The 24,702-nt window shown below is 48.6% G+C and overlaps 2 protein-coding genes across 5 annotated transcripts in view; one reads left to right on the forward strand and one right to left on the reverse strand.

Annotated features, from left to right (window-relative positions):
- Positions 1-2,338: 2,338 nt before the first annotated feature.
- Hyou1 (hypoxia up-regulated 1) lies at positions 2,339-14,613 on the reverse strand. Of its 4 annotated transcripts, none has more exons than XM_005378294.2 (26): positions 14,511-14,613; positions 13,537-13,634; positions 13,244-13,337; positions 13,011-13,089; positions 12,733-12,887; positions 12,532-12,608; positions 11,949-12,130; positions 11,583-11,698; positions 9,678-9,870; positions 9,383-9,517; positions 9,209-9,291; positions 8,963-9,095; positions 8,639-8,826; positions 8,026-8,164; positions 7,241-7,301; positions 7,022-7,101; positions 6,481-6,666; positions 6,184-6,353; positions 6,000-6,087; positions 5,764-5,886; positions 5,036-5,169; positions 4,839-4,923; positions 4,443-4,683; positions 4,298-4,348; positions 3,821-3,871; positions 2,339-3,714 (listed from the first exon to the last, which is right to left on the reverse strand). In XM_005378294.2, exons 2-26 carry the CDS (start codon positions 13,625-13,627, stop codon positions 3,653-3,655), a joined length of 2,997 nt encoding a protein of 998 aa, XP_005378351.2. In that variant the 5' UTR covers positions 13,628-13,634; positions 14,511-14,613; the 3' UTR covers positions 2,339-3,652. The 4 variants fall into 4 exon arrangements, with proteins under 4 accessions (XP_005378351.2, XP_005378352.2, XP_005378353.2 ...); XM_005378295.2 differs by having other exon boundaries at positions 6,184-6,356; XM_005378296.2 differs by lacking the exon at positions 14,511-14,613 and adding an exon at positions 14,205-14,407 and having other exon boundaries at positions 6,184-6,356.
- A 141-nt stretch (positions 14,614-14,754) lies between these two features.
- The window catches only part of Vps11 (vacuolar protein sorting 11 homolog (S. cerevisiae)), a 28,622-nt gene continuing 18,674 nt past the window's right edge, over positions 14,755-24,702 (forward strand). The window contains exon 1 of the mRNA XM_005378298.2: positions 14,755-14,856. The gene's annotated coding sequence lies outside the window, so the exon portion shown is untranslated. The remainder of the gene's footprint in view (positions 14,857-24,702) is intronic.

Here is a 24,702-nt window from a genome sequence, read left to right on the forward strand (position 1 = left end):
GCCTTGAGCTCACTTTGTAGCCCAGGCTGGTCTCAACTCACAGTGATCCTCCTGCCTCAGCCTCCCAAGTGCTGGGATTACAGGTGTGTGCCACCATAGCCAGCAGCTATTTCTTTTTAAATGTAGGCATTTGTTGCTATAATTTTCCTGTTGGCACTGTGTTTTGTTTTGTTTTTGGCACTGTTTTAATTGGATTTCCTAAGTTTTGGCATGGTGTATGTGATTAAAATGCTATGTACACATAGAAACACACACATTCGTGAGGATTTTTTCAATGTTGCCCAGGTTGGTTCTTTTTTTTTTTTTTTTTTCTTCTTTTTGGTACTGGGAATAGAACTCAGGACCTTGTGCTTGCTAGGCAGGCACTTATGCCACTGAGCTATATCCCCAGCCCTCAGGTTGGTTCTTTTTTTATTTTTTTATTTTTTTATTTTTTTGGTTTTTCTCCGGTACCGGGAACCGAACTCACGACCTTGCACTTGCCAGGCAGGCGCTTTGCCGCTGAGCTAAATCCCCAGCCTCCCTCAGGTTGGTTCTTAATTCCTAGGCTCAAGTGACCCTCTGACTCCACTTGCCAAGTAGGTGGGACTACAAGTAACAAGTATGTGCTACCATACTCTACAAAATGCTTTTTTTTTTTTTTTTTAAAAAAAAGCAGTTTTAGGTTCATGGCAAAATTGAGCACAACATACAGTTCCCATATACCAGCTGCCTCCACACATGCACAACCTTCCACTGCCATCTCACACCATCAGTCAATGAGCCTACGCTGACACATTATCACCCAGCCTGCAGTTTACACCCGAGTTCAGTCTTTGTGTTGTTTGTCCTACGGGTTTTGGTGTTTCCTCACCTCACCATCCACTACAGTATCACACAGAATTCTGGGTAACAACGAAGTATGGCTTCGCTGGTGACAATGAATGTACTCTTTAGGGGAGACGCATCTGTGGGCAAGCAAGCCCTGTATTTACTGCTCAATTATGCTATATCCAAAACTAAAGATTGACTATAAAAAAAGATCCTGCCAGGCATGTTAGCCCATGCCTGTAATTCCAGTACTCGGAGACTGAAGCAGGAGGACTGCTGTGAGTTTGAGGCCAGCCTGGGCTACAAAGTGAATTCAAGGCAAATTTGGACTGCATAGAGAAACACTGTCTCAAAAAAGACTAAAAAAAACCTGTAAGGTTCAAAACTTGTTTAACCTGTTCGACCTTCAGGAAAAAAATTAACCTTTATGGTCATTATATATTCAACTCCTTGGACATGTAGATGGCTAGTGACAAGATGCCTTCCTTTGGTAAAACATGGCTCCATCCCTGCTAATGAGCCACCCAAGTCAAATGTGCTTCAGATGCTTAATCTGTAACATTCTTGTGGCAGAGTGGGAAGAGTGAAGGGTAATGGGTAAGAATTTCAAATTACCACTGATTTCCAGGGCCACTTACTGAACCTCTCTTAATTACCAATTTATTTGTAAAATGGGGCTGTTGCCTTAAACATGGACATTCCAGGCTAGGCAGGGTGGTTCACACCTGCAGTCCCAGCTCTTCAGGAGGCTGACGGAAGACTGCCGAGTCCTAGGATTCAGGGCCAGCGTGGCCCTCCTCTCAAAGTGAAGTGAAAAAACAAAACAAAACAAAACAAACAGGTCGGGTGAGCTGGCACCCACCTGTAATCCCAGCACCCGGGAGGCTGACGCAGAAGGATTACTTTGAATTTGAGACCAGCCTGGGCTACAAAGTTAGCTCAAGGCCGGCATGAACTGCATATCGAGACCATCTCAAAAAGACAAAAAAAAAAACAAAAACAAAAACAAAACAAAGTTGAAAGAAACAGCCTGGGATACAAACAGTGTTAAGGTAAAAAGAGAGCCAAGATTTCTTTTTTTTAGATTTTGTTTCTATGGAAAAAAATGAATAATCTTTTGGTGGCAGCATAGAGATAATTTTATTATAAACTTTTTCAGAGAAAGGGTCTCGCTTTGTAGCGCAGCATGGCCTCAAACTCACAATCGTCCTGCCTCAGCCCCCCAGTGCTGGGATCACAGGCGTGAGCTACCACACCCAGTGGTATCATACAAACTTCTACCCAATCTTCTATACTGGACATGCTGATGGGCTGGGTGTGGTGGCACATGACTATAACCCCAGCACTCAGGAGGCTGAAGCAGGAGGATAGTTGTGAGTTCGAGACCAGACTGGGTTACAAACCAAGCTCACGCCATAGTGAAACCCTGTCTCAAAAGACCAAAAAAAAAAAAAGAAAAAAAAAAAAACCAAAAAAGCAAACATGATGATGTTCAGAAAATATCCTTTAAGAAGTCAAAGCACAAAAATTGTAGAAAAGAATATTTTATTGAAACAGTTTCTCAATTAACAATGGAGCAAAGTACAATTTGATTTAAACCTGTCCATCCAGCTTCAATTGCTAATGACGGAACTCAAACAATGGGAGGGGGAGAGGTGGGACTTAGGTCCCTCACTGCCAATGTGAGGGGGTAAGGAGATGGGGTAGGGTGGGGACTGACAACCAGGTTTGCCTTGTCCTGGAGCTGAGAGTCAGCCCCAGCTGCCACGACAGATGGGACACTGGAGGACAGGCTCCCTAGGCCTTGGCAGAGTGGGTAAGGGACCCCCCAGTTCTAGCAGAGCAATGCACAGAAGGCAGGCCAGCCCTGCCCCTCCTCCTGTACCCCGAAGCCCACCAGTGGCATTTTTACACTCACACCATGGTCTCTCCATCCCCCAGGGGTCTTGGGATAGGGGCTCACAGTAGAAAGCACATTTTGGTCAGCCTGGGGGAGGGGGGGCATCAGGGAGTGACAGGACAGGAGGGGACAGTAACTCACAGCCACCTGGAGAACCAGGCTCTGGGAAGGGCCATGAGTATATACAGGACGCTACATCCACGCCCAGCATTCTACGGGCTTTCTTGGGCCAGGTGCCCACAGATGGCGTTCTGGGGCTCTCACACAGCCTCCTCCCTGGACAGCAGCGGCTTCCTGCTGACCCCATCCCAGCCTGCTCTGGCCGCCAGGCTCATGTGCTGTGGGAACACTTCAAACTGACCCCGGCCAGCCACAGGGAAGGCTTTGGGCAAGCAGGAAAGAGGAACCCAACATGTGCCAGGATGCCAAGGATGCGAGTGAAGAGGAGGCCGGGGGGAGTGGGGGCCAGGGAAAGAGAACACTTTGCAGGGAGGAAAGAGCAGAGATGGGCACTCGGAAACAAAGCCTGGTGACCGAGGCTCTGCAGCCCTAGCCCAAAGCAGACACCACTGCGTGGCAGGAAAGGAAAGGAGGGGAGGAAGGACGCTGTTCTGTGACCCGGACCCCCTTCCACTCCCAGGTCTCCACTAGCCCCGCGGCCATTCTCTCACCTACCCACGGCAAGGAATTAAGACATATTAGTGATTTTTCCCCAACGCAGGGCCGGACAGGTAAAGAGCCTGGGAGTAAGGGTGGGATGGGGGCCAGACAAATTCAGATTTTAACCACAGGGCTATTCCAGAAGAATCTGGTGAGTGGCGCCCACCTGCCCCCTTGCCACGCGCTGTTCCCAGTGAGGGAAGAACTCAAGCCCCCACCCCGACGTGTAATAAATAGAGGTGGCAGGAGAAGGGGCTGGGACGAGGGGAGATGGAGGTGACATTATAGCTCATCGTTCTTCAAAGGCCGCTTCTGTCCTGCTGGCTGCTGTGCCTGCTCAGGTTCTGTTGGGAGTCGGGGACACCAGGTCAGCAATAAGCCGCCCCGGCTCTCTGCAGGTATTTTCCCGCCAGGCCCAGGGCTGCCCAGCACCCCCTGCCCCATCCTCACCTGCTCCAGGCCCTCCTAACTCCAGGGGTTCGGTGTCTACTGGTTCAGACCCTGCAGTTTGGAAGGAGTAGTTTAGTCTCTGCAGATTAATGGAGGAGTGGCAAACTGTTTCTGTGGAGAGCCAGCTAACGCAGTATTTTAGAATGTGTGGACACAGTGGGTCTGTCTGCCTAATTTAAAAATTTTTTATTTTTATTTTTTTGCACTGGGAATTGAACTCAGGACCTTGCACTTGCCAGGCAGGCACTTGTGCTGCTCAGCCGGTACCGGGAACCGAACTCACGACCTTGCGCTTGCCAGGCAGGCGCTTTTGCCGCTGAGCTAAATCCCCAGCCCCTCCTCCCCAAATTTTTAAAAGTCATGGCCACCCAGACTTCAAGGCCCATCCAGGAACAGGCCTACGTGCCTGCCAATATGTGGACCCCTGCCTAGGCTGACACAACGTCCCCACTCCCAGCCCTGCTCTCCCCAACTCACCAGTCTCTGCCTTCTCGGGCTCTGAAATGGGCTTTGCATCTTCAGCCTGGCCTGGAGGGAAGCCAGGAGTAAGATGTCGCCCCAGGAGGGAAAGGCGGGCTTCTCTCTGCCCGCTAGCACCTGTGGCCGAGCACCCTGCCCTCACCTGCTGGAGGGATGACCTTCTCCTCCTGGTCACTTGCGCTGGCATTGAGGGGAGGCTCTGTCCGGGTACCATTCTTGTCCTTGGGCCTGGGCCGAGGCTTGGCAAACTTGGCCTTATTGAGCAGATACTGCACCTCACGGTCTAGTGCCATCATCTTAGCCTCGATGTCTTTTGAGAGCAACACGGGCTTCTCTGTGGCAGGAAGCTTGGCCTGCTCGGCCACGGTTGCATTCTTCCAGGCCTGTGGGGGAGGCCAGAACAGACTCAGAGAGAGTCCTGGAAAAAGCAGGTGTCTGTCCCAGAGGAGATCACACTAGCCTCAGTCTCTTCCCACAGCCCTGGCCTGGCCCCATGGTGCCCGCTAAGTGTCTGGTCACACACTCCCAAACTGATTACCCAGGTCTCATTGATGACTTTCTCTAACGTTGTCATCTCCACCTCAGTGAAGATCTGGTCCATCTCTGGGAGAAGTCGGGCACCCCTGAAAGCCAGAGAGGGGATCAGTCTGGGAAGCAGAGGTACCTGAGGAGGGACAATGGGCAGTTGCGGCCATGGCAGGACTGGACGGAGAAGAAAGGGCTCAGGCCACTCACTTGAGGAATATGCTGGAATGGTTGAGGAGACTGTCAAGGGCAGACAACCGCTCAGGCCACTTCTTGCGCTCTTCCACCCGAAAAAACAGTCCCAGACACAGCTTCCTCAGCTCAGCCAGCTTCTCCTTCAACATCTGCAGACACGGGGATGAGCAGGGGGGTGGAAGGGATGGTAGGAGAACCCTGAGGAGTCAGCCCTTCATTTTATTTTTGGTGTGGGGGATTTTTTTTTTTGAGACAGGGTCTCACTATGCAGTTTAGGCTGGCCTTGAACTCACAGCAACCCTCCCGCCTCAGCCTTCCAAGTGCCGGGTTTATAGGCATGCTCCCTGTATCTGGCTAGGTGCTGAGGATCAAACCCAGGGATTCTCATGTTAGATAAGCTCTGTATTGAACTGTATCCCCACACAGCCCATCCCCATTTTCTCCTGAGATGGTCTATGTTGCTCAGGCTGGCCTCACCTTCTATACTCAAGTGATCTTCTCATTCCGGCTTACTGAGTAGCTGGAACTATGATGCACACCACTGCACCTGCCTGTATCTTTTTTTTTGGCAGTGCTGGGGATTAATCCAGGGCCTCATGCATGCTAGGCAAGTTCTCTATTACTGAGCTACACCCCATCCCTGAAATACTTATGGCCTCACACCATAGCTCTTCCCTCTCTAAACCTGGACAAAGCGGGCAAGCACTCACGTCCTACCCATCACGTCCCGGAAAGCGCCTCACCACAGTGGTGGCTGCAAACCCTTCATCCTCCAGCCAGGTGGATGCAGCGCTGAGTTTCCCAGCAATCTCTTCGCGCTCTTTCTCTGTGGACACTTCCTCATACTCAGGCTGGTACAGCTTGTCCTGTGCGTTATGGAGAGTACAAATGCACACTTGCAGTAGGCCCAGGGCAGAGCTCAGCACACACTCTCAAACCCGAGTCCCAGGGCCAGAAGGTGCTGCTCCAGCCTGCCAACCTGGGTTTCAAAGATGAAAGCTTCCAAGCTATTGGCAGCTTTCTCCCGTTCCTGTTTCTCAAGGTCTCGGAGGGTCCAGTCCTCAAGTCTGCGGGAGGAAGGAGAGGCGAGGATGAGGAGAGGGCGGGTCAGGATGCAGAGCTTGCCAAGGTGCAGCCCATGCCCTCACACTCTCTCTCCTTACTTCTGTACTGAACGAGCCAGCTCGTCCTCTGGCAAGTCAGGCAGGTCCAGAACAACCAGCTCCACGCCGATCTCCTCCACCATCCTCTGTTTCCGGGCAGGCTTCTGCTTTTTTTCTTCCTCAGGGGATGGAGGGGCACCTTTAGGCCCCGACTCCCCCTTCTCACTGGGCTTCTGGGTGGGAAGAATCAGAAGATCAGGAAGGGCCTTGGCCTTCTCCACAGAAGTAAGAATGAAGCAGGCCTCCATGCCCACCTTAGCCCCTGAGCCCACTGGCCTCCCTCTCCCCACAGCTCACCTGGGCCTCAGACTTGTCCCCATTTTCCTTTTCGGGGGGCTTTTCCCCCTCAGGAGCTGCGTCTCCCTTGGCCTCCATGGGTGGGGGCTGAGCGGTTCCCTCCACTGGGGCCTCAGCTTCCTCCTTGAGCTCCACCTGCTCCCCAGGCTCGTCCCTGCCCCCCTCAGTGGGGCCCTCCTCTTCCTCCTGGAGAACAATCAAGGCCCCCTGGATGATGCTCAGTAGCAGAGCTGGGGGCCAGGCCAAGCCTCAGCTACGCCAGCTCCTCTGCTCTCAAGGGCGTCACTGCTCAGGACACAGCTGTGGGGAGCCTCGGGCAGCTGAGGGACATACAAACCAGGGGAAAGGCCTCGGGCTCCGGCACAGGGAACGGTCCCAGTCCAGAAGCGAGTGTGGTAGGCGTGGTTAATGCAGCACAGGCCAAGGCAAAGGAGCGGTCCGTGAGTGTCAGCAGGGCTGCCCACTGGACCCCTCCCTCTACTGCCACGCCCTGCCCATGCTGCTCTCCGCGTACCCCCGGTTCCACCATGAGCTCACTCACCTGAACAGCATCCGTCCCGTTCTCTTTGGTGTCTGCCGTGGCACCACCGCCAAACAGGCTGGAAATGGTATTGCCAAGCTCTAGAGGGAAAACAAGTGCAGATTCATAAAGGGACTCGACCTTCTGACCCAAGTGTCATGCCGTCCATCGCTCCAAAAGTGCACGAGCATGTTCTCTCGCGTGCCCACACCCAAGCACAGGTGCACACACTCATCTTACTGGTGAGAGTAGATTCCTCCTCTGGGCTGTCTTCCACCAGGGTCTCAAATACAGACTCCACCTGAAAACAGGTTCGAAATGAAGAAAGACACATGCCAGCCGGGCATGGTGGCACACGCCTATAACCCCCACATCAGGAGACTGAGGCAGCAGGACAGCCCCACTTCTCTGCCATGCCAACGCCTGCCATGGTGCCTGATTATGCACTATGGGACTTGCAGCTGTGCTAGCCCAGTCCCTCTCTTCCTTTTTTTTTTTTTGAGTCAGGGTTTTGCTATGAAGTTCAGGCTGGCCTTGAACTCATTTTGTAGCCAAGGCTGACCTCCAACTCTCCCAATCCTCCTGCCTCAGCCTCCCAAGAGCTGGGATTACAGGCATGCACCACCACAACTGGCTCTCCTGCCTTTTCTTAAGGACTGTGGAAGGTCACCTACTCTGATTATCAACCTGTGGAGGACAGGAGCACAGCTCCTTTTTCCCTTTAGAGCCATCCACGAATCTGCTGAATAACACTACAGACCATCTTTTTCCAGAGTATATGTTAGGAGATGTTAAATCCAGAAAAAACGGGCTTCTCAACCACTCTGTAGTTCTCAATACCCAAGCTGCAGCACCTATAAGCATTTATAAGCCCAAAGAAGCCTACATCAGCTTTCTAGTTAGCTCTGTTAGGAAGCCAAGATTGACCAGATCCCCCAACCTCTGTTTACACTGCAGAACCCACTGTGGGAAAGGCTGGCAGAGCCCAGGCCCTGGCCTGCACTCAGGTCTCCTGCTGCTCTCACCCTGTCCAGACTGAGCACACCGCTCTCATCCAGATTGAAGTGCGCCTTAATGCCCTTGGACTCGTAGTCGGGATACTTCTTGAAACTGTCACCCACACCTTTTAGCTTCACTGTGGTCAGATTCTGAGAGCCAAACACCCTGGATGAGAGAAAAAGAGGAGTTTGAGGAGACTGAGCTAGCCCACTTTCAGCACCAGACTACAGCCTCCTGGCACAAGATGTCAGGGCCCTGTCCAAGGTCACAGTCAGGACAGAAGCACTGTCCAGAAAGGCTCTCACAAGTCAGGCATGGTGGCGCACACCTATTATTCCAGCACTCAGAAAGCTGAGGCAGGAGGAACGCCATGACTTTGAGGCCTGCCTGGCTACATAGTGAGTTCAAGGCCAGCATGAATTACACAGTGAGATTCTGTCTCAAAAAAAGCAACCAACCAACAAACCAACCAACCAATGAAAACAAAAAACCCCCAGAGAGGCTCTCACTCCTAACCCTAACCCTGCAGTCTGCTTCCACTCAACCACACAGAGTTCCTCCCCTCCCCCAATCCTCAGGTCATACGCCAGCTGTGCCTCCCCCCTCCCAGAGCTCCCATCCTGTCCCCCCGCCCCTCACCGAAGATCCTCAGGCCCCAGGAAGCCCAGGTCACCGTAGTTGATGTGGAAGTTGAAATCGTGGCTGTAGCGGTTAAACGTGATGACTTTGCGTTGAGGGTAGGGCCCCATGCGGGAGAAGAGAACCCGTTTATTGTGCTTCAGGCTGCGGATGCCAGGCTCCTCCTCTACTTCCCTCGTGAATTCCACCTACATAGCAGGCAGGGAGAAAGCACACTGGAGAACCAACGCAGGATGGGGAGGAAAGACAAACGGCCAGGTTGGAGTGGGCAGAAGGTAAGATGCCAGTTGGAGCGGCTACCGCTGGGGGGACAGGCTTACTCACCAGGATGGGGTAGACCACTGCATCTCGGATGACGAATGGCTTCACCTTGAACGCTTTGCTGAGGGCAGCTGCCTGGTACACAGCCCCCATCGCAGCTGCTTCATCTGCATTGATGTTCTTGCCCAATTCCTCCCTACAGGAGTCCCAAACATCAGTCCCATCCACCCAAGAGCACCCAGTCTAGGCTCCCGCCCATGCCCTCCAGCTGCTCAGCCCATAGGCCTCATGCCCAGTGCCCATACTCACTTGCCCACAGCCTTCAGCAGCACCTCCTGAACCTTGGGGACACGCGTGGCCCCACCCACGAGGATCACCTGCTCAATCTCGTCCTGCAGAAGGGGAAGACAGGTGAGACAGTTGACATCCATGTGTATCCTGCTGCACCTCCTGCCGGGCACCACTGCTGCCCCGTGCCCTCACCAAGCTCATTTCCGCACTCTGAAGGGCCTGCTGGACAGGCCCAGGCACCCGCTCAAACAAGTCTGCACACAACTCCTCAAATTCCGCTCGAGTCACTTTTGCTTTGAAGTCTATGTCGTCCATCAGGCCTTCGATCTGGGGGGAGATAAAGATGAGTGGCGGGGGCTCTGCCGAGGTCCTGCTGTGTTGTGTGGATAGGCAGGGTGAAATCCAAGGGAACAAGCCTGGGAAGATGGCAGAGCCCCTCTGCCCCTGGGAGTGGGGAGTTTGCCTTCTACTAGCCCTGTGTGGGTACCTGGGCCATGTGGTCAGCGTTGGCGCTCAGGACGGTTTTGAGCCGATTGGCCTCCCGCAGCAGCTTGGCCATGGCACGTGGGTTCTCCCGCACATCCTTGGCTCTCTGGCCCTTGCGCTGCTCATTGAAGAGCCCAGCCAGGTGCTCCCGCAGCCGGAGCTCCATCTCTAGACCCCCCAGGGTGCGGTCAAACCTGTTCAGGAAAGGGAACAGGTTAAGTGTGGGCAACAGGGTCTCTCCATTGGCACAGGAGCCTCTCATCCCCGCATGGCATCCTGCCCTTCTTTCCAGGACCGTTTACCCACACCGTGTGGACACACACTCTGGTCTCAATTGGGACAGTTCATCCACCCACTCATTCAACAGTAATTTCTGAGCACCAACGATGGATGCACTTTTCTCTTAAACGACAAACAGGGCTATTAGAACACACAGGGAGAGCTGTGCTACTCAAGGGGTCTGGGAAAGCCTCCCTGAGACAAGTGAAGCTGGGACTGAAACCTGAGGGATGAATGGGAGTGAATTAGGGGAAGAAGGAAGAATGTTCTAGAAAGAAACTGCTTCTGTAAAGACCCCAAGGCAGGAGAGAGCATGCCAAACTCCAAGGGCAGGCAAGTGTACAGGTGTCAAAGATCAAGAAGAACTAGGGGTTATAAACAGCTAGGGGAGGCAGAACTCAGAGCAGCACAGTGAAAGGTTTAAAGAAATAGGTTACAGCCAGGGAAATAATTCAGCGACACAGTGCCTGCCTGGCAAGCACAGGGTCCTGAGTTTGATTTTCAGTACCAAAAAAAAAAACCAAAACAAAACAAAACAAATGGGTTGCACTCCAATCAGCATTATTTATTTATTTTTGATGTGGCATTAAGGGATTGAACCCAGGGCTTTATATCTGCTAAAAAAACTCACTCTACCACTGAGCTACATCTCCAGCCCGTAGATCATCTATCATTTATCTACCTACCTATATTGAAACAATTATCTGGCTATGCACTTCAGGCTGGCCTTGAACTCACTATATAGTCCAGGCTGGCCTCGAACTTGAGGCAATACTCCTGCCTCAGCCTCCTGAGTGCTGGGATGACAAGCATGCACCACACCACCACACCCAGCCAGGCTAGCATTTTATTTTATTTATCCATGTTTTGTCTTTTTGAGACAGGGTCTTTTTGTTCAGGCTGGCCTTGAGCTCACTCTGTAGCCCAGGCTGGCATCGAACTCACAATGATCCTCCTCCCTCAGCTTCAGGCTAGCATTTTAAAGAGAACCTTCAAACTAGGCATGGTGGCACAGGCTCCAGGAGGCTGAGACAGGTAGATTACAAATCTTCCTGGACAACTTGGTAATTTCACAAGACTCTGCTTCAAAATAAAAAATAAGGCCTGGGGATGCAGCTCAGTGAGAAGGCCCTGGGCTGAATCCTCAGTACCACCAAAAAAGAAAAAAGAAAAAAAAAAAAAAAAAAAAAAGAGGAAAAAAACAGATTGAATAGGACATTCTACATATGGACTGTAACCTCATAAATGTCTTCAGAAGCTCAGAGATTTCCTCAGAGTAAGTTCAGAATAATTGCCTTTCAATTTCCCCAAACTGTCCTTTCTCTCTAGCTTCCCCCTACTCTTTGGAGTGGTCCCCTACAGACTAATGCTTTATTCAGAACAGCACTGCGGCACAGCAGGAAAGAAAAGGCTGCCAGTCTAGAAAGAAAGCTCTCACCTAAGGGTCTTTAACATGTCCCCGCCAGCTTAAAACATCAGTGGGACTGTACATGTATGACTGTCCCATGGGCAGCTTGTACCACCAGTGTTCCACACTTATCAGACGATAGAATTTAGATCAGGGCTGCCCAGCAGCGACCCTGTCATAACCATGTTAATAAGAAACCCTCCCCAGGCATCCACTTACCCCACCCCCCGGATCTGCAGCTGAGGTTGCATCCCGGCTTCCTTAGTCTTCACTGTCTGGTAAGTCACAATGGTGCACACGGTGCTGCCTGAGCCCATGTCATAGAACATGACATTCTGTAGAAATATCAAGAGAACTATCACAGGAAACTTATCAAGGGCCAGAGTGCCTGCCTGCCTGCCCGCCCACCTGCTTGCCTCCAAGGGGCTGCCCAACTCTCAATTTAAAGCTGAACAGTTTCAACATGAATCAAGAGGAGATACATTTTGCTGAAAGCCAGCTATGCAAACAAGTGCAGAACAGGCAAAGGGGCTTCCACCTCAGGCTCAGCCACCCTGCATCTCTGAACAGACTTCTGGGGCTCACCTGTGCAGTAGTGTTGATATCTTTCCGGCGGAAGACACCATAGCTGAGAGCAGTGGCAGTGTTGTCATTGATGAGCTGCAGCACTTTGAGGCCTGCCATTCGAGCAGCCTGCAGCACAGCCCGGCGCTCAGCCTGGTTAAAGAAGGCTGGCACGGTGATCACAGCATCCTTGATGGGCTGCTCTACAGAGGACAAGAGAACAGGATCCCACCAGCTCCACACCTTTGACCAGCAATAGTGAACCTTTCAGAGCTTTTAATGATCTAAACAGCCTGCTTCAGCACATGTGCTGTAGGTTCAGCACCAATACCCCAGATGATCATTTCTAACTTAGTCACTACTTACATTCTGAACCAGACAGTTCTGTTGCTGGGAAGGGCTGTCTTGTACAATGCAGGACACTCAGAGGTCTCCCAGCTCCTATCTGCTAGATACCCAGTAACATATCCATAAGTGTATTAACCAAGTATGTTTTCAGACAGTGTCAAATGTTTCCTAGGAGGAAAAACTATCCCGCTTTGACAATTGCTGCTATAGATCATGAGGTAGCTTGGCTGCCAGTGGTTCCCACCTTGCCACTTACCTGCAAAATCTTCAGCCAGGGAACGCGAGTAATTGAGAATCATGCCCAGCACTTCTTCAGGTGAGAACTGCAGTTGCCTGTGGGGAATACAGATGGTTATTGGGTGGGAAAGCCAAAAACTAAGGTAGGGCAATCATCAATGCATGCCAATGAGGAGCCCAAAGGGGCTGATGGGCCTGCCCTTCCCAACAGAACACTCACGGGCCAATCTGGAAGTGCACCGTCTGCCTCTGAGGATCGAAGTTTAGCTCATGCTCAGGGAAACGAGCACGATAAAGGGCCACGTGAGGATTATCTGCCTGCTTTCCTAGGAGATTCTGGAAGTAGCGCAGTGTAGCCTTTGGGTTCTTGATGGCCTGCCAGAGGAAGATGTGAGCAGTGTTAATGCTCAGGCTCAGCATGACTGTCACTAACATCACAGAGACAGACATGAGGGAACAACCTGGGTCTGCCACTCTGGGAAGGGGGCTGCTGCTCACCATGCCAGCTGCACTGTCTCCAAAGAATCTTTCGTTTTCTTTCAGGGTCACAGTCACTGGGGTTTTTCTCCGAGACTCTCTGAGGAAAAGAGACCCAGGTGTGACCCAGGAGCTGCCCCACTAGGCAACTAATCACTCAGACACTAAAGTCTGCTGGGTGCTATGAGGAACACACACCTGCTTGGGGCCCGGACTCCCCCACTGCCCACCCCAAGCACCAGGGCCACCCTTACTTGTTCAACACAATCTCCATGGGAACTCCAGGTTTGACGATGGCCACCTTCATGGACTCACTGCCCAGGTCCACAGACATCACCGCCAGCGTGTCTAAAGGGAAAACAGGATTGTCAATAAGCACTCACTCTTCAGGGCTCTCTATCTAAACCATATCACTTCTGGTAGCAAAAGAACAAAGACTAAGGAAAACAAAGCCTTGCTCCAGCAACTCTTAAGAGATTTTTAACAAGAAGCCTTACGTCCCTCCCCACCACTCATTTATTCTTTTGATCCTCTGCCGGGTACATACCACTCAGTGCCAACAGGTCTGCCAAGATGATAGCCATCAAGGCCCAACAGCCAAGCTTCCTCAGCCTCTGCCTTCTGACTGTGGCTGCCATTGTGCCCCTAGGGGAGGGAAGCGACACTTGTAACTGGATGCCCAGCATGAAGGAGGCAGAACCACATCCCAGCACTGACAAGCTGTAAGGTTCACACCTACTGCCTTTTGCAGCCTATACCGCCTCCCTCCGTCCTGATGAATTCCAACCACTCTAAGCATCCCCAGAAATGTCCAGGGAAAGGCCCAAACTAAAGAACAAGAGTCCTCGGCTCCACCACATCCCTAACCAGAGAAGTTAATAGGAAAGGAGAAAGGAGACTCGGGCCTTCCATCCATCAGACACACAGGATGGGGCCGGGGATCCCTGCGCCGACTCCATCAACTCCTCACACCTGCAGCTCCCCAGGCGGCGAGGAAAGCCGGGCTGGGCCTGAACGGGAACTGAGAGGTGATGACGCTGGGAGTGGCGGGATGGGAGAGGGGCCGGCCCCCTCCTCTGCATCCCGCGGGCTACCCCGCCCACCCCCTTCCCCATCCCACTCGCCGACCCCGCTCCCCACGGAGACGCAGGACTCGGAGCGATGAGGTTACCCGCCGGGCTGGTATCGGGCGCTCAGCGTTCACCGAAGCCTCACCTGATCCAGGCAGCAGAGCGGATCCCAGCGCAGCTCGGCGCGCGGGGATGCCCAGTGCGCGAGGCGCGGGGCCCAACGCACCGGCGTCCGTGCGGGCCTCACTCCCGCTCCGACCCGCCCCCGTTTAGCACGCCGCCTCCCCTAGGAGCGGTGGCTGGGCCCTGCCCGACCCCTCTGGCGTCGGCCCCTGCAGCCCCCGTAAAGGGACAACGCGGCGCAGACCTACCCACGCGGCCGGCAGCGCGCCCCCCAGCTCGCGCCCTTCACAACTCCCCTCGGTTACAAACTGTTACATTAGCCACCAACCTCTCAGCGGCGTCTCTTGCTCCGGCCGGCCCCGGACGCGGCGCGCGCTCATTGGCGCCTCCACCGCCCAGCCCAGCGCCGCGCGCCTGGCCCCGCCCCCACCGCGCCGGCGCGCGCCCCCATTGGGCCACGTCTTGGGCCCGCCCCCGAGCCGGCCGAGGGGCTAGTCCACCGCTCGTGGCGGAACCGCCGGTACGCATTGGCGATTGGGCCACGTCACGGCCCGGCGCGTTCCGCTTCCTCCTCTTTGGCGTCGGCTCCGGGCTCCCGCGAGGTGTTTTCCGGCCTCGCCGCGTCGCTGCGGGCGCCCAGGAGAGCCGCGCACCTGAAACGAGTAGTGCACACGGTCAGTCCCGCACCTGCCCGTCTCCTTCCGGTCCCCCGGGGACCCCGGGCGGAGGAAAGCTGTGGCCGGCGGCCCCGCCGCAGCCAGCGAATAGGCGCTCGCTGGCCGGTTGGTATTGAACTGCACGAGGCTTTGGGTTGACATCAGACAGCGGCTGCGCTCCGAGCTCAGTCACCCCAACCCCTCTTTTCTGGGGGAAACTTTAAGCCGCAGAAAAAAGTTGTTCACTGCTGGATAGCAGATAAGCGATGCATGAGTGGCGGATTCCGGCTGGACTCCGAGGCTCTTTTGTATGGGCAGGAATATTCCAAACTGTAAAGCGTTGTTCGCAAAAGATAGTTGTACAGTTTTTGTGAAGCTGTGTAATTGGTTAATCGTATATGTATCACGTTGTTTGTACTGTATTTCTGTTCCATTAATCTCGTACACTTTCTCTTGTCTTTAATTGCTTGCATCGTAGGATTAAAGCATCACACTCTTTGGTATTCCCTTTTCCGTTGCTGTTGGGTCCTTGGAAAGTTAACTTCAGGGGCTGGGGATTTAGCTCAGCGGCAAAAGCGCCTGCCTGGCAAGCGCAAGGTCTTGAGTTCGGTTCCCGGTACCGGAAAAAAAAACCAAAAAAAAAAAAGAAAGTGAACTTCAGCGTGGATGAAAATCAGCCGCGTTTTCCCCTAAATTGATACCTAGTCTCCGCAGAAGTCACTACCCGCGCTTTATCAAGCCTGAGCTTGTCTAAGAAACTTCATTTGTTCCAGTCTCTACGTTTTTCATGTTCCTTATGTGGAGAAAGAGTAGTCGGGTGTCTATACCTGGGGAGACCTGGCCTGTGGTGCTTCCTTTTAAGACTAGTTCAGGGCTGCAGGTGTAGCTGTATTAGAGTGCTTTATAGGGTGAGGCTTTTTCAATCCCCAGCACTGCCAAAAATAAAATAAATAATAGTTGTGTTCAGGTAATAGAAAAATTGGTAGAAATAAAGAAAAATTCACTGAAAATGTTAACATAGCCCGATGTGGGGGAGCACTCCTGTAATCCCAGCACTTGGGAAGGAGGCTGAGGCAGAGAATTGCTGCAAGTTCAAGGCCAGCCTGAGCTACATAGCAAGACCCTGTCTCAAAAAAACCAACCAACCAAACAAACAAAAGGTTAACACGATTTAATTGCACAAACAGTACATAAAAGTAATCTTGGGGGAAAAATTATCCTAGATTGACCAAAATTCCTTTAACACAAGCCACACCCTCTCATCCCTCTGGAGGTAACCGCTGTTAACCGTGTGGTATGAAACCCTCTAAGCATTTTCTCGGTGTACACACACACGTGCTTCTCTACAAACTTTTAGCTTTTACCTTTTTCAAACAAAGTATTATAAAATTGTTTGCAGTTTTTTAAGCTAGTAAGTCATGGAGTGCAGGAGACCAGTAACGAGGATCGATGCCTAATTGACCTTCTCTGCAAACACAAAGGAGAAAAACAGCCAGCTGTGCTCCTGGCAACGTGCAGGCATGCTTGCAGATTACAAATTTCAGGGACCAGTGGACACAGCTGAGATCCAGTTGTTTACCTGGGCATATACTACAGGTAACAGGACACAGATGACTCTTCTGCTTCCCTAATTGCTTGTCCTCATGTCTAAGTAATACAAGTGAAGTTCAACAAATGCTCAGGGCTCTTTGTCCACTAGAGGCAAGAACCCCTGGCCCCTCTTTCAGAATTACCTTTGTGTCTTGTCTTCAATCTCCGTTCGCCCACTGGTCAGGGATAAACTCACGCTCGTTCCTACACTGCAGTATTTTCCATGTCGTCATGTTTCACCCTATTGTCACTGCTGTAGAACTATCCCTGGCATGAGGTTGGTTTAGCCATAATAATAGATGTACGTTATCAGTTTAGTTTCACTAAGAAAGATTTTTTTCATTAGGTTTTATTGGCACATTTTAGATATGTGTAATGATCACATTCACCATAGAATTCTTTTTTGATAATTTACTGTACTAAATAAGTACCTGTGCTTTTGGCCAGTGGTGCAATCCTTCCATCCATTTTGAACACTCAGTATGCATTTTAACATTTGTTGAGCCTCTGTGATGCCTACATGTGTTAGGTGCTGGCAATCTCTAGATGGGTATGAGCTTGTCCTTGCTCTGAGATGTCATAATATGTTGGGAAACAAATATGTTTGTGGTTTTATGCACATATTAAAAACCTATCAGATGACTACAGATTCTGAGACTCAGTTTCTTTTTTTTTTTTTTTTTTTGAGACAGGGTCTCGCTATGCAGTTCAGGCTGACCTTAAACTCACTTTGTAGCCCAGGCTGGTCTCGAACTCGCAACGATCTGCCTGCCTCAGCCTCCCGAATGCTGGGATTACAGGCATGCGCCACCACACCCAGCAGGACTCAGTTTCTATTACCTGTTCCTAGGAGAGATCCCATCTCCAAAATACCCTTTAGGAGAGCGGTTTTGCTGCAATTACAGTTCTCAGCTCATGTGTCTGACCTTTGGGAGGCGCAACAGGTGCAGGTTCTCCAGGGAATCATCTGTTTTCTCCGACAAGAGAATAGTGTTTCAGAAGAACAAGTTGTGGAACAATGGGAAATTTTCATGTAGAACACCTGCTTTAGATTGTCTTAGCCGATAAATTCAGTCCTTGTCAAGAACAACTTGTTAACTGAGCATGGTGGCATGCTTGTAATGCAGCCACTCAGGAAGCAGCGGCAGGAGGATCCCCAGTTGGAGGCCAGCCTGGGTAACTTAGTGAGACCCTATCTCAAAAAAATAGAGAGGGCTGGGAATGTAGCTCGGTGGTAGAGTGCTTTTATGTTCAGTCCCCAGTATTGATTAATCAACAATTATAAACAAAAAATAACTTCTTAATAACATCTGAGACTGATACCACTTCCTAGACACTGCAAGAACCCAAGGGGGGAAAAGTTGCTGTCTTGTAGAACATTTGCCAGGCTCAGAGAACGATAAAATGAGTGCCTTGGCAAGGACATATGTAAACATGCACCATGTAAATTACATATGAGGGCAATATTGGTTGGGCCTCCTGAGTTCAGAGGGGAAAACGTTTTTGAGACAGGATCTCAATATGTAGTTCAGGCTGGCCTTGAACTCACTGTGTAGACCAGGCTGGGCTCAAACTCAAGGTGATCCTCCTGCCTCAGCCTCCTAAGTGCTTGGATTACAGGTGTGTGCCACCACACACCCAGCTCAGAGAAATTTTTAAAACTGTTTGTCACCCAGTAATCCTACAATTTTGGGTCTAACAAGTGCAAACATGTTTATCAAGAAACTGTTAATAACAGCATTAATCATAACAGCCCAGCTGAAAACTCCCCGTGAGGAACCACTCAGACTGCTTCAAAGCTCAGGGGTATCTTAAGGATACATGAGGACTTGACCCTGCTGTCTAGTGCAAGTACAGAGCAGGATACAGTTATGTAACCATGACAGCACAGGTAAACATGCATGTGCTGGCTACAGTACTATATAAGAATGTAAATGTGATAACAACCTGTATAAGAATTATACAGTCAAGATGCAGACTGCTGTTGTGCACCTGTCCACTGCTCTTCCATGATGCCTGCTGTTGCTGATGTCTTGCACATGTGCATTCTTTAATCTGGGGATGTCATCTGCGAAGATCTCCTTTGGGCTTCCTGAGCAGACCAACACTGCCCATTAATAGCTAGATAAAGAAATAAACCATGAGGGTTGGGGATATAGCTCAGCGGCACAAGCGCCTGCCCAGAAAGTGCAAGGTCCTGAGTTCGATCCCTGGTACCCCCACAAAAAAAATTGTTTAAAAGTATAAATCATGGATTCACACCAGTAATTTTATACACAGTGAGAATGAATGGCTTGCCATTATATGAGGAACTTAAATGAATTCCACAAATATTAGTGAAAAAAACCCAAAGCATGCATACTGTATTATTTCACTTATATAAAATTTGAAAGATAAAACTGCAGTATAGTGATACAAGTGGGGATTGTGCTCATCCCTGAGGTGAAGCAGTATTCAGAAGAAAGCACTAGACAGGTTTCTGTGGTCCTGGCAATGTACTCATTCCTGGCTGCAATAGGTGTGCATCATGTGTGGACGGTCAGTAGGTTGTGGGGTGTAATTTTTCTATGTGTATTTTATATACCAAGAAAAATATTTAAATTATTTTGTTTGTGTCACACAAAACATTTGAGAATTTGATTTTGTAATGCTAGGGAGGGGAGAACCCATTGTTAGCAAAAGAGGAACAAAGTTGTTCTATAGTAATGTTTCTAGAGTTGCAAAAAAACCCCTAGTTACTGAAAAAAAACCTGGAAGAATATAAAAACGGTCCACAACTCCATTTTATGGAGCAAATCCCTTAGAATTATGATGTATATCAGTGCACATACATACTTTACATCTTAAAGGAGATAAAATTAAGGAGATAAGATTTTTGTGACCACTTTTCATTTGACTTATTGATAACATTTTCTCTGAAGGACTTTTGCTGGTTTACAGAATTGAAGCCTAGAAAAGCACAGTGATTCTGTCAGCCCGCTCAGGGGGCCTAAGGTAGATTTTTAATGGTGAGGTCCCAAGGCTAAAGAATGTGTATGTTCAAAACATCAGCAACAACAGCAGGCAGCATGGAGTAGAGCAGAAAGCCAGAGCAAAAGCTGCCTGCAACTTTATTGTATAATTCCTATATAGGTTGTTATCTAATGTTTACATTCTTACATAGTGCTGCAACCAGTGTATGTGTGTTTACCTGTGCTAAGTCATGGTTATATAACTGTATCCCACTGTGCACCTGTGCTAGACAAGTGAGGTCACATCCTCAGGTGTCCATAGATGCCCCTGAGCTCAGAAGCAGTCTGAGTGGTTCCCCACAGATTCACTTACCAAAATGATTATTTTTGACAATTACAAGGTTTTTTCCTCTTTTCTATTATAAAAGTGCAACAGGCGGGCATAGTGATGTACTCCTGTAATCCCACCAGGAGGACCGCCCACAAGTTCGAGGCCAGCCAGAGCTACATAGTGAGACCCTGTCTCAAAAACAAACAAACAAACAAACACTACAACAGATGCTGGGCATGACAGCACATACCTGTGATCCCAGCACTCTGGGAGGCTGGGCAGCTTAGCAAGACACTGTCTCAATGTAAATAATTAAAAGGAGAGCTGGGGATCCAGCATAGTGCAAAAGCCCTGGACTCCATCCCCAGTGCCAAGAAAAAAAAAACTGCAATAGACATCTTTACAGATAAATCTTTATGTAAATCGATCCCTTATAATCTGCTTTGGATAAATTCCTAGAAACTGAAATGCTACTTATTCTTGTTTTTAGACATTTGATACACAATGCCCAATTATTTTCCGGAAAAGTTTACTGAGACTCCTCAGTGGCAGTGGGTGGCAGCTCTGTACTCTCCAAGTCACTAGACTTTGTGTGTGTGTGTGTACATGTGTGCACGTGTGCATGTGTGCCCACACGGGTTTTACTGAAGTTAGAACCAAGAGGCATTCCATTCCTGAGCAACATTCATCCTTTTTATGTTTTATTTGAAGATTAGGTCTAGCTAAGTCACTGTACTGCCCAGGCTAGAACTTGGAATCAAAGTGCCTTAGCCACCCAGAGTGCTGGGAATACACATATGTCCCACCAGAGCTGGCTATGCCTTGCACACTTGATTCTGAGTTGTGATTATAATTTCCAAATAAAGAGAGTGTTCTTCTTGATTTTCAATTCCTTCAGAATGCAAGTTCTCATTATGCAGAACTTTGAGTTTGTAATACTCATTTTTTTGTGTAGTTCACCTGCTTTATCTTTGTCAGAATGCCAAAGTTCCTGAAATTTTTTTGTTTACTTATTTATTTACTTATTTGTGGCACTGAGGATTGAACCCAGGGCCTTTGCACTAAGCTACATCACCAGTTATTTTTTTAAATTTGTATTGTAGATATACATAATGATCACATTAATCATAGGGAATTTGTACCTGTACATGATATATCTTGCTGCTTCTTTTCTCCTTCCCCTCCCCTCCCTTCAACCCCTCTTTCATTCCTTATTGACAAAAGCTTTCTTTCCATTTTATCTTCTATTTTTTTCTTGTCCCTTTCTTCTTTTCCCCATCCACCCTCCCTTGTTCCCCTTTTCATTGGAACATTTTCTTGCAGTTTCCTCATATCTGTTACACATTTTGAACCTTACATTTTCAGTTTCTCACACCAGAGAAACAATGTGGTATTTAAACATGTGTCCGATTTATTTCACTTAGGAGTATGGTCTCAGGGTACATCCATTTAGCTAGAAATTTCTCAAGCTTATCTTTCTTTGTGGCAGAATAGTATTCCATTGTATTAAAAAGAAACCACATCTTCTTTATCCATTTATCCATTGATGGGCATTTAGGCTGTTTCCAAGTTTTAGCTGTTACAAACTATGCCACTATAAACATAGGTAAGGCCAGGCATTGTGGCGCACACCTGTAATCCCAACACTTGGGAGGGTGAGGCAGGAGGATCATTGCAAGTTTGAGACCAGCCTGGGCTACAAAGTGAGCTCAAGGCCAGCCTGAACTGCATAGTGAGACCCTGTCTCAGAAAGACTAAATAAATGAATAAATAAAAATAAACATGGGTGTGCATATATTGCTGTGGTATGATGCTTTTAATTTATGCAGGAAGATACCAAGAAGGAGACTAGGTCGGGTGAATGGAACCTCTAGTTTTAGTGTTTTGAGGAATCTCCACATTGATTTCCACAGTGGTTGCACCAGTCTACAATCTCATCAACAGGGGAGAAGGATTCTTTTTCCCACACAGCCCCCTACCAGCATTTATTATTCATTGATTTCTTTTTTTCAAAGAGGAAAAAATAAAATTTCAAAACAAGATAATAAGAGGGTAACAACGGTAAATACACTGCATATTCTTATATTTAAATAGTTACCCAGGGGCCGGGCATGGTGGTGCACACCTGTAATCCCAGTACTCGAGAGGCTGAGGCAGGAGGATTGTTGTGAGTTCAACACCAGCCTGGATTACAAAGTGAACTCAAGGTCAGCCTGAACTTCATAGCGAGACCCTGTCTCAAACACACACACACACACACACACACACACACACACACACACACACAAGTTATTCAGAGTCCAAGATATAGACATTTTTGATTCTTTGATAACAGCTATTTTTTCTGGAGTGAGAGGGAATCTCAACATTGTTTTAATTTCCATCGCTTGAATGACCAATGATGTTGAAATTTTTTTCATATATTTATTTGACATTTCTAATTATTCTGACAAAAGTCTATTCAGATGCCCACTTTAGGTTGAGTCTTTAAATTTGGGGGGGTTTAATATTTTTATTCTTTATATATTCTAGATGTTAGTCCTTTGAGGAACAGCTGGCAAAATTTTTTTCCAACACTGTAGGTCATCTCTTCACTCGGTTGGTGGTTTCTTTCCTTGTGCAAAAGCTTTTTAATAAAATTAGATCACAGTTGTTGATTCTTTGTGATATTTCCTGTGTGACTGGTGTTTTGTTCATAAAGTTTTTGCCTACACCAATGACTTCAAGAGTTCTACATATTCTGAATTCCAGCAGAGTTAGTGTTTCTGTGGATTTTTTGTTTTGTTTTTTGAAATAGCATCTTGCTATGTAGTGCAGGCTGGCCTCAAACTTGAGATGATCCTCCTGCCTCAGCCTCCCAAGTGCTGGGACCACAGGTGTGTGCCACCATGCCTGGCTTAGTTTATTTATTTATATATTTATTTGTTTATTTTGCGACAGGGTCCCACTATGCTGTTCAGGCTGGCCTCAATTTGTAGCCCAGGTTGGCTTTGAATTTATGGTGATCCTCCTGCCTCAGCCTCCCAAGTACTGGAATTACAGGCATGCACCACCATACCTGGCCTGTTTTAATATTTATTTATTTTTATAAATGTACTGCCTTATTTATTCATTTATTTATTTTTATTTTGGAGACAGGGTCTCATGCAGTTCAGGCTTGTCTTGAGCTCACTTTGTAGCCCAGGCTGGTCTCGAACTCACTTTGTAGCCCAGGTTGGTCTCAGACTCAAAACAATCCTCCTGCCTCAGCCTTTCAAGTGCTAGGATCACAGGTGTGCACCACCACACCTGGCTTTTTTAATATTTAGATCTTTGATCCATTTCTATTTTAGTTTAGTGCGTGGTTTTCAATCATGTGACATTCAGTCTTATAATTTCTTTTTTAATTAAATGTGTTTCTTGTATACAGCATATTGTTGGATCTTGCTTCTTGATCCATTCTGCCAGTCTATTTCTTTTGATTGATAGATTGAGATCATTAACACTGATGGTTATAACTGATATGTATTGACTTATCCTTGTCCTGTTATTTTCCTGTTGTTGGTTCCCCTATTTAATTACTTGCCTTGCTTGGTGGACTCATTCTTTTGGGCTTCATGGTATTGTAGTCCTCATTATTTCTTTCTAGAATGTATTTCAGAACATTTTGGAGTGCTGGTTTGGTGTCCATGAATTACCTCAGGTGTTCTTTGCCATGAACATTGTCAGGTCTGCGGACTAGACTCCTGCCCAGATAGGAGAGAAAAAACTCCCCAAGCAGATCTGTTACTCAAACCGGGCATGGTAGTGCACGCCTGTAATCCCAGCACTCGGGAGGCTGAGGCAGGAGGATCGTTGCAAGTTCGAGGCCAGCCTGGGCTAACAAAGGGAGCTCAAGGCCAGCCTGAACTGCATAGTGAGATCCTGTCTCAAGAAGACAAAAAAAAAAAAATCTGTTACTCATACCTACAGGTGCACAACATTAACAGAAAGCCAGCAGCTTCCCCACATGGCTCAACCTGCGGAGAGCTGATTCCTCAAAAAACCACAAGGGACAGGCTGTGCCTGCCAGCGCCCTTCTGTACCCAATACCTCCCTGTTTATCAGCCAGCCCCAGAGCCTTTACTCAGAGACCTAACATTTTGAACTCTGCTCAGCAATGCCACCTGCCATTTTCCTCTAAACCTCCCTATAAAACTTGGTCTTGCCCCTTGCTTGGGGCTAACGGTCTTTCCACCCTTGGCTGGACCACATCTGGTCTGTAATAAAATCCTCACATGTTACTTAAACTCTGCCTTTCTCAGTGGTCTCAAGTGTGCCTTGGTTTACCCTAACAGAAGTCTCTTATTTCTCCGTCAGTTTTGAAAGATAATTTTGAGGGTATATCAATTTGCATTGGAGGTTGTTTTCTTTTAGGGCTTGAAATACTTCCCTCCAAGCTCTCCATGACTTGAGGGTTTATGTTGAGAAGTCAGCTGTGATTCTGATGGGCTTCATTTATAGGTGATTTTTTTTCCTCTAACAGCTTTCAGTATTCTTTCTTGTGCTGGATTTCTAGAATATTGACTATTATATGCCTTGGGTTTTTTTTGCATGGCTAATTAGAGTTTTATATGCCTCACTATATGTCAAATTCTTTTTCCATTATTGGCACTTTTTGCCATTTCTTCTGTTACAGGTTTTTTTTTTTTTTTAAATGTCATTTGTGCTATCTCCTGCATTTTCACTGACTCTGACCAATCTTATGGTATTTTTCTTTGCCTTACCTATAAGCTTTTGGGTTGATTTTTCATTGACTCCTTACTAGTTTTAAGAAATATTGACTGGGAATAGTGGTGCATGCCTGTAATCCCAACACTCGGGAGGCTGAGGCAGTAAGAACACTGTGAGTTCAAGGCCAGCCTGAGTTATGTAGTGAACTCAAGGCCAACCTGAACTACATAGTGAGATGGTGTCTCAAAAAAAATCTTTCTTTTTATGATCAGTAACTGCAATCCTGTCTTTTTATCTGAT

Source organism: Chinchilla lanigera, unplaced genomic scaffold (assembly GCF_000276665.1).
Source record: "Chinchilla lanigera isolate Chin_1 unplaced genomic scaffold, ChiLan1.0 scaffold00011, whole genome shotgun sequence".
Taxonomy (NCBI): Eukaryota; Metazoa; Chordata; class Mammalia; order Rodentia; family Chinchillidae; genus Chinchilla; species Chinchilla lanigera.

Excerpts from the sequence above, each read along its gene's own strand:
- Hyou1 (XM_005378295.2), bottom strand. The coding sequence starts at position 13,627 with ATGGCAGCCACAGTCAGAAGGCAGAGGCTGAGGAAGCTTGGCTGTTGG. Across the intron at positions 9,096-9,208 it reads CTGCTGAAGGCTGTGGGCAA|GGAGGAATTGGGCAAGAACA; the intron begins GTGAGTATGGGC and ends GGACTCCTGTAG. Across the intron at positions 4,349-4,442 it reads GAAGGTCATCCCTCCAGCAG|GCCAGGCTGAAGATGCAAAG; the intron begins GTGAGGGCAGGG and ends GCTTCCCTCCAG.